This window comes from Pagrus pagrus, assembly GCF_965226575.1.
Source record: "Pagrus pagrus genome assembly, chromosome: 15".
NCBI classification, from domain to species: domain Eukaryota; kingdom Metazoa; phylum Chordata; class Actinopteri; order Spariformes; family Sparidae; genus Pagrus; species Pagrus pagrus.
The window spans coordinates 18,091,480-18,105,759 of NC_140199.1; the positions used below are offsets into that span (position 1 = coordinate 18,091,480).

At 44.7% G+C, this 14,280-nt stretch overlaps 1 protein-coding gene across 2 annotated transcripts in view; it reads left to right on the forward strand.

Annotated features, from left to right (window-relative positions):
* The window catches only part of arid4b (AT-rich interaction domain 4B), a 44,001-nt gene extending 30,096 nt beyond the window's left edge, over positions 1-13,905 (forward strand). Inside the window, exons 10-24 of one of the 2 annotated variants that reach the window (XM_084375460.1) lie at positions 237-313; positions 1,281-1,429; positions 1,523-1,595; positions 2,373-2,467; positions 2,575-2,672; positions 2,945-3,128; positions 3,231-3,442; positions 7,142-7,324; positions 8,324-8,408; positions 8,497-8,704; positions 8,830-10,059; positions 10,210-10,320; positions 10,523-10,747; positions 10,873-11,019; positions 11,651-13,905. In XM_084375460.1, coding sequence (XP_084231586.1) covers positions 237-313; positions 1,281-1,429; positions 1,523-1,595; positions 2,373-2,467; positions 2,575-2,672; positions 2,945-3,128; positions 3,231-3,442; positions 7,142-7,324; positions 8,324-8,408; positions 8,497-8,704; positions 8,830-10,059; positions 10,210-10,320; positions 10,523-10,747; positions 10,873-11,019; positions 11,651-11,805 — 3,232 coding nt within the window. In that variant the 3' untranslated portion in view covers positions 11,806-13,905. The remainder of the gene's footprint in view (positions 1-236; positions 314-1,280; positions 1,430-1,522; positions 1,596-2,372; positions 2,468-2,574; positions 2,673-2,944; positions 3,129-3,230; positions 3,443-7,141; positions 7,325-8,323; positions 8,409-8,496; positions 8,705-8,829; positions 10,060-10,209; positions 10,321-10,522; positions 10,748-10,872; positions 11,020-11,650) is intronic. The other variant, XM_084375461.1, reaches the window with a different exon arrangement.
* Positions 13,906-14,280: the final 375 nt, after the last annotated feature.

Consider the following 14,280-nt stretch of genomic DNA (forward strand, 5'->3'; position numbering starts at 1 on the left):
CACCAACACTTTGTCCAGCTGCAGTAGAGATGTTGAAAGAAAGTAGCCAGAGAATGCAGTCACGTCTGAACGCTTTTGAGGTTATTGTTGCTGGGCTACAGTTCAGGGTGACTATCTCCATTTTTTAAGCCATATAAAGCCTGAATCCGAGCTGAATCTTCATGTTGTAACACTCGGTACCGTCCACACTACATAACTTCTGTGCACATTTTAATAAGACGCGTTGTGTTTTGCAGTTACACGGTGCTGCGGAAGGACGTCCGCGAGATGAACAGCGATTGTCCTCCAAAAGCCGACGCAGGGCTCAAACCAGGTGAGTTTAAACTAAAGCTTTAAGAAGTGAATCTCACAGAAGTGGTGCATAGCGCGCAGCCCATCCCCGACATCTGTGGGCCGGTCTGTGCGTTGACACACTTGGCAAAAAAACGCTCACAGAGTGGGTTTGCAGCGAGACGGACTGAAGAAAAGAGAAGTTTGTGTTTTTGTTCCGTGGAATGCAGCGGCAGAGAGCTCCTGTCACCGTCGAGTCTATTTTTATTTGAAGTCCTCACCAGGCTTTTTATATAGTGCCCCCATTTCTCTGCTGCAGAGCTCCGACTCTTTCATAATTACTGTGAGGAAACTGCTCTGTATTCTAGCAGTCTTGGTATTCACAGGTGGTTGACTCACAACTGTGATATTTTCCGCATTACAAAAGCGTAAAACAAGCATCTGGCAGGGTGGTTAGATGCTACTTAAACCCACCTGTGACACTGTGGCTGAATGCTTCTGCTGCTCTGCGTCACTGCAAATACTCCTGACAGATTCTCATGCTGCTTTCTTCCGCGGCTGCTCCTCCTCATGTTCACGTCAAAATGGCTTTTTTATACTGTCCTACTTCTGTATATGGGTCTATTAATTTCAGCGTGACATAGCAATAAAACTTGTAAACAAATAACGATATATATATAGCATTTTGCCTGAAGCTGCTGTGGTTTAATTCAGTGTCATTCACCTGTTGGATTGCTACACCCAGTGACAGATGTTATGGAGGTTCAAATCAAAGAAGAAAAGGCTTACTTGTTTTCTGTTGATTTTTCCTATATGAGATAAAAAGAACAATCTGACATCTGTTCTTGTCTTATCTTATTTAATTTACCATGAAAATTGTTCCCCGCAAAATGATTTATCTCCAGTATTTTAAGCTCTGTTTGCTAGATTACAGCTGCCGGCTTGACGGGCAGCCCTTATCAGACATGGATAATATACAATACATTACTCACTCTCTGTGTGTTTGACAGCACTGGATGCAGCCATGGAGTTCCAGCAGCAGTTCGTCGTTCCCGGCGCCTGGAAGACAGAGGTGAAGGAAGAAAGTTCCAGCAGCGAGGATGACGATGAGGACGAGGAGGAAGAGCAGGAAGAAGACGCCAGCGGCGAGGAGGAGGAGGTAGAGGCAGAACCATGCACATGCTCTTCATCCCCATAACCTACAAGTAAAAAAAACCAAAAATGCTCAAGATGTCTTGTTTTCTGTCTGCAGGAGGAAGTGGAGCTGTTCCCAGAGGAGCGGGAGAACTTTCTGCAGCAGCTGTACAAGTTCATGGAAGACAGAGGTGAGCCCAGGATGCACACAACACTGATGTTTACAGGTTTTTTTTAATTAGCTTTTTTATTGTTAAGGTTCAAATCTGTAACTTCCAAGTCCAAGTTGAGCTTCAGGTCATTTATTTCTGTTAAATGAATCTGCAAGTCATCAAAACAGTGACTCGAGTCCACATCTCTGGCTCCACCTCCACCAACTACAACAGTGAAATTCTACTTACAAATTAGTACATTAACAATACTTATGTGCTTTTACTTAAGGGGTAACTCAACATCAATTTTACACACTGAAGTGTGTGTTCAGGTCTCGGGGAGTGCTGCTGTGTATATGGAAAACGAAGTATAAAGTCTTTTGTGGCTCCAGAGGAAGCTGCATGTAATCTGATAAATTGCATTACTGTCCATAATGAGTCTAACAGTGTTATAGGAGTGCAATGATAGACCAGTGGACTGCTGTTCAAAACCTGGCGCCTACATTACCCACAATGCAATCTCTAAGTAACATCACCGGAGGCAGTTTATCAGATTACATGCAGCTTCCTCTGGGGACCCTTTAAGTGACTTTTTTAAACGTGTAATGGAGCATTTTTATTTTGCAGTATTGCTACTTTTCCTCAAGCTAAATAATTTCCTCTGCCATAGCAGAAAACGACTGGATAGCTTTGAAGGCGTTATGAAGGGTTTACAGTTTAAGAATAAAAAGTCATGCAGCACTGCCCGACTCTGTTAAAAATAAGCTCTTCTTTTGTGTTTACCATGTAAACCCGTGCTGCGTTTCTCCTCTCCAGGAACTCCCATCAACAAACGACCTGTTCTGGGCTACAGGAACCTGAACCTGTTCAAGCTCTACAGGCTGGTGCACAAACTGGGAGGCTTCGACAACGTAAGTGCCCCTCTGACAGAATCTCCCCTTAGCATAGTTTGACTTTGGTTGCGCTTGTCTCGTTCAATGTGGACTGACTCTGGATGCGTCGTCCTGTGTTTGGGCAGATTGAAAGCGGCGCCATCTGGAAGCAGGTCTACCAGGATCTGGGAATCCCTGTGCTCAACTCAGCTGCCGGCTACAACGTCAAATGTGCTTACAGGAAGTACGTATAGAAGCTGCCTCGAAGCTTTTGACTGAGCATCTCTGTTGGGCAGATGGGGCTTATGTTTCTATAATTTTCCATCAAGGCTGACATGCAGTTTGTAGTCTCATTTTATGTCCATCTGGATGTCTTTACAACTACCTTTATAGCCTCCTCAAGATTAAATTAAGCTTCTGTCTTTACAAGATTAGCTTTTAGCAGCAGCACTTGTGATGGAACATGTACATCTTGGATTTTCAGGATAAATTGATGAGTAATGTTTTATCATCCAGGTACTTGTATGGATTTGAGGAATACTGCACCTCCACCGCTATCACCTTCAGGATGGACCTCCCTCTGAAGCAGGCTCCCAAGGGGGAGGTGAAGTCTGAGGGGGACGCGGGAGGAGCAGCTGCCACATCGTCCAGCTGTGAAGAGCAGACAGCCCTGGTGGATGAGGAACCTTGTAGTGCACAGGTGCATGTTTGATTGAAATCTTTTTACTTATGTTCGGTATTTGTCCATTAATCTCCGCAGACCTCCCTCGTTCGTTTCAATAAAAGAGTCCTTTTCTCACAGGACGAGAAACCTGATTTGACCCGAGCCAAAATGGAACCTGAACCATCAAAAACGGAGGGAAAGGACAGTGGAAACGATGACGATGATGACGACGACGATGACGGCGGTCCCCTCAAGGGAGACGCAGATGAGGGCTCGTCGACGGCTTGCCTCGGAGCGGAGAGCGTGAAGGAGGAGTGCGACGACGAGCAGGAGAGCAAGGACAACTCTGGGTAGGTGGTCTGAAAGGATGGTCCCTCCACCAGGGCGGTAAAAACAAAAATCCTCATGTCACAAACACAAGCTCCATGCAAACTCCTGCATGGGGATGTTAATATCCAATTTGACTGTCAGTGCATCAGAACTTTTAAAAGTTTCTGCAGACAAAAGGACCTGAGGCAATCACTTTCCTTGGTGGCAGTAAAAGCCTAAAAGACCATGACTAGATGAGGACCCCTCTGACCTTAATGACACTAATTCCCAGTATACCCACAATCCACCTGTACCTGCTAACCAGAGAGAGAGGAACGCTCCCCTCTCTCTCTCTTCTAACTAAGCTCTTACCCACTGCCCTCTGTGCTATTATTATTTCTCGTGGCTTAGTCGGCATCAGCTGGCAGAGACATCTTAGAGCACCGAAGCCTGACTGCTACCTTTCACCTGGCATGTCATGCTGTGCTCTCTCTCTCTGTCTCTCTCTTTCTGTCTCTCTCTCTCTCTCTCTCTCTGGCTGGGATTGTTTGACCGCAGCCAGCCTCACTCACTCAGCGACACACAACATGGCTGTGCTCGTCTCGATTTCTGCCCTCTCCTGAACTCTTCTCTCTCTCGCTCTCTCTGTCTTTTCTCTCATTTTTTGGCTTTTTCGATGTTCAGCTTTATATATGTTCCATGTGTGTGAGTGTTGTCACCGATGCATTAGCGCACTATACTAGACGCAAGTTAGTGCTTCAGAGGCAGTAACCTTAGAGGAAAAAAGATGACCTCTCTGTGTTGAATAATGTTAGTTGCGTGTTTCGGTCTCGGTCCCTGTTGTTTCCTGTCCAGAGCGTCTACATCAGTGCTCTCTGAGGGAATTTAGACCCGGTGTCACCATCCGTCCTGAGTGATCTGATCACGGGTCGACAGCTTTAAGCCTGTCAGTTCACACCTGGAAATGCGTCTTTTCCACTTCCCTGCTCTATCTAAAAATCGAGATCCAGATACATTTTATCTTGTATCATGTCTATTGTTTAACGAGTAGGCTCAAATTGTTAAGAATGTGTTGTAGACAGCGTTTCACAAAGTTTATACGGTTTCTTCTGATGCAACAAGTCTCAAAATTGAGATATTTTTTAAGGGAGTCTGGTGGTTTTGTCCACAGATGACATAGCAGTAGCCCAGATTAGTTACTGTTTACTGTATTTGTAAAATTTGACATGTTTAGTGTCAATAAAATGTCTTCTTTCACAAATTTAGTGTAAATGATGAAATCAGTTGAAATGGTATGTTCAAACAGCTGTCGGGAAGTAAGACACAGAAGCAGATGCTAAAGCAACGGGCACTTTTTACAAAAGAAAATAAATATTTATCTAATGCCGAATTTACAAGAAGGTTCCAATGATTCAGAATTAAACAGAGCCGTTTTGCAAAAATTGTGAATTTCTTCCTCACAGAACAACTCTTGAAATCACACAATTTGTCAAGGGAGTCTGGGAATATTGTGGTCACTGGTTCAATGGTTCATTGAAACAGACTGCTGCTAACATTGACAGGTTAAGACAGCACAAACACTGAGATTTGCATGGAAATCAGACATTGTGTAATGTAAAAGAATGTGGGCACATGTCCAGACCGACTGTGTCTTGGGGGCGTTCACATCTGTACTTGGAGCTGTCCACTTGTGATCGGGTCACTCGGGACGTATGTTGATACCAAATGTGAATCCGGTGAATGTTCAGCCTCCAGTTGACACTTGTGTTGAGGTTGTTTGAGCTACTGGGGACAGGCTAGGAAACCAATACACCCCACATACTCGGTGTACTGCAGTTTTCTATGTTTCTGGTCGAAGGGATTGCAAATCCCCCATATTTAGGATGTTCTGATCACACTATTGTCTCTCTCTGTAGTTTTTATCACCGTGGCCTTGGGCACCCTACAGTATGATCACACTGATTGCCATCATATGCGAACCTGGAGGTTCTCTGATCCTTTGGCTTTGTCTGGATCAGTGGTCCTCGCAGCAGATTATGTGGTCGTGTGAGGATTTACAGATTCACACAGCAGCCGACCTGCTGGATGATCACATCTGAGTTTCCTGATGATATCAAAACATGTTCGGTGTTTACAACCTGTAATCTGGAAGAGACCTGGAGTGTGCGTGTGTGTGTGGATCACATTTTCCCTTCAGCAGCAGCGACCGTGTGTAGCCACCGACCAATTGTGTTTTAAATTATATTAATTAGAGCAATTAATTATATAGAGGGGAAACTCTTGTTCTAGATTGATTGTTAAGTAACTGCCTGAGTACTATTTACCTTTTACATTCTTTCCTGATGAAGTCTACTCAACTGCTCTGTAAGTGTACAGCCCACTTGGACTGACTTTGTCACTAATCTACACTGACTGAAGGTGAATTTTGCTGGTTTTGAGGAAATCGTATGTCCAGATGTAAGTGATGCTTTTGAATAGTGTCTTCAGGGCTGCAATTTACAATTTGTTCCTGATTGATTGCTTTTTTTGGTCAATTGATTAATCTTTTCGTCTGTAAAATGTGAGAAAACAGTGATTATTCCCATCACGAGCTCAAGGTGACATCATCAAACAATCCAAAACCCCCAAATATTCCATTTACTGTAATGTAATGTTGTATTTTCAAATTTTAGAGCCTATAAACAACAAATCTTTGATTATTATTTTCTTTAAAAAATGACTTAAAAGATAAATTATTAGACTAAATGTTTCTGTCACTTGATATAATAATAATAATTATTAAAGTGATTGCTGTAGCTCTAAAAGCGTCATATCTCAGTGTTTGATACCTTCTCTGTGCCTGTTTGTGTTTCGTGACCATATTCATCACTGAGGGGTGGAAAAGGTCTCTGAGATTGATTATGTGCAGTGTATTTTCTAAAAATCGGTTGGCATTTGAAGTCTAGTGTGTCCCCAGTCTTGGAGGTGATTAAGAACTCCCTCAGTTGTCACACTCGGACAGCTGCACAAACAAGTGCATCTTCCTCATTGTGGTTGGGGGCAAGTTAGCTGTCAGCAGAAAAGCTCGGAGCAGTTAGGTATGAGAGGGCTTGTGTGGAGCGCCGTGTTGTAGCTGCTCTCTGTGGCAGCGGATCAAATTGGATGTGGTGGTTGTGCTTCCTCCCAACGCCGTAGTCTCGCTTTAAGTTGCTGCGCTGCCTGCCAAGTTGTGCTTTGCCGTGCTAACCTGCCCCTGTGGCCCCTGCGCCGCCTAAACCACTTACTGGCACTCCTGCACCACCCGTTTACCCTCCAGCTTCGACATCTCCTGACTGTTTCCCACTAGCTCCTCCTTGTGGCTGCTTTGTTTCTTACAGTGTGTGTGAGTGACAACCCCGAGTATGTTGTGGTGTGTGTGGACATAGGGTTAGATAGCCTAATAGTAGTGTTATTTCCCATGAAAGATGATTGATTTTTGCCATGAAAGAATGTTTTATTTACTGAAACACTCATGTACTGTTCTTTGACTGGCTTACTGTAATGATTCAGTTTGCTGTAGGTTACACTGGACTAGAAATGGGAAGTTTATGTTTCTTAATAGGTAAGGGTGCAGAGTTGTAATGGGACAGGGAAGGTGAGGGTGGATCAGATTAATTAGAAAACAGGCTTCCTAGCAGCAGGCAGTGAGCTGGGTGGCTGGGTTTGGGCGGGCTTCACGGGGCAGCCTAGGGCCAGGAAGTGCTGAACTGTTTTTCTTGCAGGGATGACAGCAGTCAGGAGGGGGAGGAAGGGGAGGAGTTTGAGTGTTACCCCCCGGGGATGAAGGTGCAGGTGAGGTATGGGCGAGGCCGCAATCTGAAGACGTACGAGGCCACTGTGAAAGAGGCAGACGTGGAGGGGGGAGAGGTGCTCTACCTGGTGCACTACTGTGGCTGGAACGTCAGGTAAGACAGGACTTGGGGAGAAATCACCTAACGTCTATATTCACCCTAAAAAAACAAGAAAAAAAAAAGACATCTCTTAACCTTCGATTCAGCTTAAGGGATCACCGCTACATGGGTATCCCCTACAGATACATCCCTTCCTCACAATTCTGCTTCACCTGCTCCAGTCCCATGGTCAGTACTCTGATTATGGAGAACACTGGGCCATCTAGTGGCAGAAACAGAATTGAGTATTGGGTTGATGTGGATCATTTCCTCAGCTTCCCTCACTCAGTTTTGTCCGAATCCCCTGTCTGTCTGTCCCCCAGCTGTCTGTCTCTCTACAAAACGAACAGACAGGCTTGAATTTGAACCAATTCTACCCAACCAGTGGTTCTGGTGAAACAATTTTTTTTTTAACATGAGCTTCCCTTTGGATCTGTGAAAGGCCAACCAAAGTGCTGCTACACTCACCTCTACCTCTCAACCCTCTCCCCCCTCCCCAGCGGGTCAGGGTTAATGCAGTGTTAAGTAGAGTGTTAGGGTACCATAACACAGAGGTTAACTAGTGCAATCAGCATTTCATTGTCTCAATGTCGTTGTGTGGTCCTCTAGCACTCTATAAAAGACAGTGGGATGTTCTCTGCATTGTGTCTGTCGTGTGCGATGTCGTGAAACTTTTCATTTCTCCTCATACGACCCAAGTAGCACCCTTGGTACTGTCGGAACTCTGTTGAATATGATTTGTGTGGTGGTCGGTGTGAATATTGTTTCTTTCTCCATCGTAAAGGTTTGTCTTTTTCCACATAACACCATGGGATCTCTTTCCTTTGCTGTTGAGGCTTATTGTGTCACAGCAACATGTTTGCGTCAGACAATAGAGGTGTCTGTGTGGTGGTGGTGGTGGTGGTGATGGTGGTGGTGGTGGTGGGTGGTGTGAGGATATTTCTCAGCTCCTTCCAACGATCTGATTAATGAAAATGTCTCTTGTCTTTGTACTTGATTTATTTTTTGTTTTAGATATGATGAGTGGATCAAAGCAGACAAGATCGTACGCCCCGCCAATAAGAACGTACCAAAAATAAAGCACCGCAAAAAAATAAAGGTACGAGTTTGAAATGTGGTGATTTTTACATTTAAAATCTGGTCTGATATCATGAAGCGAATCACTGACTGTGTTGAAATCCTGACAGAACAAAGCTGAGAGGGAGCGAGACAGGTTGGAGAGGCTCAATGACAGAGAAGTCCTCGGCCCTTCACCCAACTCGAACCGAGTCCCGCGCTCCAAATGTGGCCTGAGTCAGGATGTCTTTTCCAAGATGGACGAGGGTGAGGACAAAGGGACTCAGCAGTCTCCAGTCAAGTCTATAGAAATTACTTCTATCCTCAATGGCCTGCAAGGTAGCAACACTCATTAGCCTGTAGTCTTCATGCACACTCACAGCAGATCAGGACACTCTGAAGTGGTTTATTTATGCCTGTTGATCTCCTGCTGACACTAACAGGAGTTCTGTTTTGTTGCTCAGCATCCGAGATGTCCACAGACGAAAGCGAGCATGAGGATGACGAGGGAGAGCATAACGAAGAGGATCGCCCAGGTTGCAGAGGTAGCCCAAGAAAGGCCCCGCCAGAGCCCACGCAAGCATCTGAGCGCTGGGAGAGCGCTCCCGAAGCAACCAAACCTTCTCCAGTCTCAGGAAAGAACCAGGATTTAGTCAGCGCCGACAACGCCGACGTCGGGAAGCGCAGAAGCCAACCAGAGCCAGAGGGAGAGGCGAGCACCAGGAAGAGGAAATCTGAGGGCGCAGCAGAGAGGACCCCGAAAGCCCAATCGAAAGCTAAGACCAGGAGCACCAGGAGTGCTGATTGGTTGCCTGGTGGCTCTCCCAGGAAGCTGGAGGAGAGAGCGGCAGGTCCAGGTGGTGAAGAGAGAGGGGCCTCGTCTAGCAGCAGTTCAGATGATGAGGGTGCAGCGCTGGCCGAGTCCCAGGCGGAGGAAAGCGAGCGAAGCCGGCCAAAAACCAAAGGTTCCCCTTCCAAGAAGTACAACGGGATGAAGGAGAAGACCAAAACTGGCAGACAAGCTGGTTTCTGGGAGATTCCTGAGAAGAGGGCCAAAATGTCTGGGAATGCAGAGGAGCGGCCAGCTGTCCGCTCCAAAGGCCAGAAGGATGTGTGGTCCAGCATCCAGGCCCAGTGGCCGAAAAAGACTCTCAAAGAGTTGTTCTCCGACTCGGACACAGAGGCCGCCAACTCTCCCCCTCCACCTGTCCCCTCATGTCTGGAGGAGCCGAGTGTCGACCAGGATGCCGGACCAGAGGACGAACCCTCGGAGGAGCAGATGGAGAACGACAAACTGCAGGAGTTTCCAAGCAGCGGCAGTAACTCCGTACTCAACACACCGCCGACAACGCCGGAGTCCCCATCAGGAGGAGGCAGTGCTGTGGAGGACTCTAGTCAGGCACAGCCCTCCTCCCCTCCGCCGTCATTACCCCCAGCCTTGCCTTCAGAGCCGGTTTCTGACGCTCTTCCCCCAGGACCCATCCAGGAGGAAGTGGCAGGCGGGCGCAGTGAGACAGACAGCAGCACGGTGGAAGTGGAGAGTCTGGGCGGGGAGCTGCAAGATCTCCCTCCGGACGAGAGGGCAGGTTCCCCCTCAAAGGTGTTTGACGTCAGCCTCTCCTGTAACAGCAGCAGCAGCTGCAGCCTCGAGCTGAGCAGCAGCAGCCAACAGGAGAGTGAGCAGAAGTCCAAAGGTACAAATAACAGCCAATCTACTATGCCAGCTCCTGTGTATCTTTTAAATCATTATTTCTCTTTTAGATGGAATACTAAAGAAATAGACTCTGACAACTCATTTTACAGTCTGCCTGTTCCCTCACCGTCATCTTGCATTTCCTTTGTAGCGACTGCGAGTCAGAAGCGACAGAAAGAATCACAGACGGGTGGAGCCTCAAAGAAACACAAGCCAAACCGCAAGAGCCTAGGTGTGCCTCCCAAAAAGAATAGGAAAACAGGTAAGGAGAGCTGGTAGATAGGAGCGCTGGTGCTCTGCTAGCCTTCCTATTTCATGAGACACAAGTCATTTTATCAGCTGGAGAGTTTCTGTTCTCATATTTACATGTCTCCTGACATTAAGGTACAGATTTCAGGTGGGGAAGGAAATGAAATTTTTGCTTCATCATTGCCCCACTTTTCCATCCGTCTTCTCTCCTCCAGCCAACAGCAGTGACAGTGAAGACCAGTCTGTTGTTGAGGGCACTGCCAAATCAACTGCCTCTAAGAACAGCGCAGCAGACGTGAAGGCTGCCACTTCGCCCAAGTGTCACGGACGATCTCCCCCTTCGAGCCATAAGTACCACAAGCAGGGTGACGCCGACCACGCCCCGCACCGAGACAACCATGGAAGATCGCCACGCGTGTACAAGTGGAGCTTCCAGATGTGTAAGTGCCAAACATTGAACTGACTTGTTATGCCTGAGGGTGAACTGATTATATTTAGTAACAACTATGTCAACATTATATGCAAGTATCTATTCCCTAAAATGCATTATGTACGTTCCCCTTAGCTGACCTGGAAAAGATGAACAGTCTGGAGAGGATTTCGTTTCTTCAGGAGAAACTGCAGGACATCAGGAACCACTACCTCTCCCTCAAGTCTGAGGTGGCCTCTATTGACAGGCGACGAAAACGCATGAAGAAGAAGGAACGCGAAAGTGAGTCACTGAGTACCAGGATTGGGTACCTAACCCTAACCCTAACCCTAACCGGCTATTCTTAAGTCCATTCTTAAGATTGTTAGGAAAGTCCTTAAGTGCTTTAGGGCTGCAATTAGCCATTATTTTCATTGTTGATGAATCAGTCAGTTATTAATTAATCGATTAGAAAGAAAACTTGTTTTCTCAAAGTAGCATCCTTAAAGGTCTTGTTTCGTCTACAACAAAGAGATATTCTGTTTACTGTCATAGAGGAGTAAAGAGACCAGAAAATATTCACATTAAAGAAGCTGGAATCAGAGAATTTTGACTTCTTGTGTTTTTTTTCTTAAACAATTACTCAAACCAATTAATTAACTTCCAAAATACTTACCGTTTAATTTAATATTTGACAACTAATTGATGAATCAGTTAATCGTTGCAGCTCAAAGTGCTGAGTAACTAATTTCAAACTAATGATTCACTAAATGTTGTTGTACCATTAAAACTAGTTAATACCTCAGTAATATGTGAATTGGTTAGAAAAGGAAATATATGTAGTAATAAGTCCCTCTTCAGGAGTCTACTGTATTTTGTCTCCACCTACCTACCTTATCACTGTTCATAACCATATCCTGTCTCTCCTCTTCAGGTACAGTGGCTGCTTCCTCTTCCTCCTCCTCATCCTCCTCCTCACCGTCCTCCAGCTCACTGACTGCGGCAGTCATGCTGACACTGGCCGACCCTCCGGTGTCATCGTCATCCTCCTCTTCTCAGAACTCTGGGGTATCAGTGGAGTGCAGGTGACACGAAGAACCAGCGAAAAGCCACCGCACTAAGCACTTAACCAGCACCCCGGGGCCCCCGCCCCCATTCCCTTCCAACAGGACAGACAAGTCAACCTACATACTGTAACTACTGGGGCACAAAAACCAGACCAGAGACAAAAAAAAAAAAAAGAAACAAGCACTATTTTCTATTGACAACTGTTTCCTTGGCAAGCTAACGGCACTTAAGTGCACTTTTATGAAGATTGTGTAGGGATGAAATTTGTCAAAAAATTCTACAAAATCGTCTTTTGCGTGCTCCTTAATTGAACATTTATAAGAATTGTTTTTGCAAGCAATAATTGTTTCCATTTGATAAAGTTGTATCGGTAAGGGATGATTTCCAGTGAAGACCCCTCTGTGCTCTGTCCTCGTAGCTCAACATGGTGCAGCCTGTGCTCGCCGTGTCTTCGCGGGGGAATCCAGAGGAACACTGCCACATTGGCATTAAGGGCGTAGGAAATGTCACTTTGCCACGTTTCTCTGTCCACCCTCATTAAAAAGGCCTTCACGTTGTCAAACCTCAAGAGGTTGACGATGGTCTTGTCACGTACAGGCGTCTGTGGTCCTGTACAGGTGTAGGTGTCGATGGGTAGGGTTTCAGACCATCAGAGGTCCACTGACAACCTCAGTGGATGAATATGGAATGATACTGTAGTGCCTTTTTGTTCTTTTCCATGGGGCACTTTGAAAAAGGACAGCACTTTTTCTCCTATTCTTAAATCAGAGGGTCAAGCTGGAATAATGTGTCCCCTTTAAAAAAAAAGACTGAAGAACGCTGTATGAGTGAGCAGGCAGTGAAGGGCTGACAGATAATGATGGTTTTTATCAGCATGTGGTGATATTTAAGAAGTAAAACTCTTGATCACCCGTAATCTACTACTGAATACTCATCCAGCTTGGGTAAACTGTTAAGTTTGGCAGTATATAATGTGCAATGATGGAGGTGGTGAATCCAGTGATCACATTGCTTCAGTTCATCAGCCTTTTAAACGCCCATCTGCTTCATTTTATTATGTTTTCATCACGCATTTAATCCCCCCAGTCACCGTTGCACATCTGCAACAGGATCAAGTTTTCTTGAAGGCAGCCATATACAGTATAAGTATTTACAGCATGTACTCAGTACTGCAGAACACACGGATGAAGCTGAATCCCACATTTGCAGTGTTTCAAACAACATGAAGTTATTTAATTAAGCATATTTTTGCTTCATTACATACTTTTTTGGCATCTCTTTCTAATTTTACTCATGATCAATAACGACATGCCAGCTTCCTCTCATACTCACCCCTACCAAAAAAATGTTTGGTTCTGTTTCCTGTACTATGACCAGATTAAAGGTAAAGATATTGTAAATGTGCATTTATATCATAAAGTGACGTATGTGTATACATTTCTGAAGACATCTCCAGTGTTTCCTTTGTATAGACCCCCTACTGTACGATAACCTGAAGTTACATTTTGTTCGGCACTTGTATGTAATTGTATGCTTTTGTTATACATTTGTATATTGAGAAGTGTTTTGAGTCGAGCTATTTAATATCTTGCACTGTTAATAACATGTACTTTTCTGTACAGACAGTTTTACGGTTTTAACTGTAGTTTGAGTGTAAATATGGAGGGTTACAGCATGTTTGTTCTGCCCCTTTTGTCCTCATTCTTGTTTTCCTGTAGGAACGGATTTATTTGAGTTTGTTTATGTTGTTTTGTTTCGTTCGGCCTCTTTCATCAGTTTCAATAGTTCTTTTGTTTTTTCTTCCATTTTTTTTTTTATTTCATGTTTTGCTTTAGTTTGTATCCCGTTTCATTTTTCTATGGCTTGTGCTTGTAAGAGAAGAATGGTGGTTTTGGATGCGGCTGAACTATTTTCCAACCTTGTACATGGCCTGAAGCTAAAGCTGTATGAACCTGTATATGGGAAATGGATCATAGATTAAGAGAAAGTAATGGAGCTTATTGAAAAATGCTCGATAGTATTTATTAGGCTCATCTGATGATGGTCATTGTGTAATTTATTGTAAAAATGTAAGCAAAGCAGAAGCCTCTGTTTGAAATAAATGCCATAGTTTGTGAAGTATTCAGTGTCTCTCCTGCCATCAGTGAGGAAACATTTTGATTAACATTAGCCTGTGTTGAGAAGACAGTCATCATAGACAGTCACATAACATGCAGTAACCCACACGGATTAATACACAACAGTACATACACACCAAGAATATTGCATTGTATCCTACAGCAAAGCAGTGCACGAATACCCTAATTCAAAAATATTGCATGGCTGCCCTGTGCCAAAATGTAATGACATCAAATAAATGAAAAATATATATTTTTAAAATAACGTTTAATACCCTTAAGTAAAATGTTGAGGGTTTTTTTTTTACCACCCTTTGGTATTTCCAGGATCTTTATACTTAATTTTTTTTACTCGGTTTCAGAGGGAGACTGTGTTTAT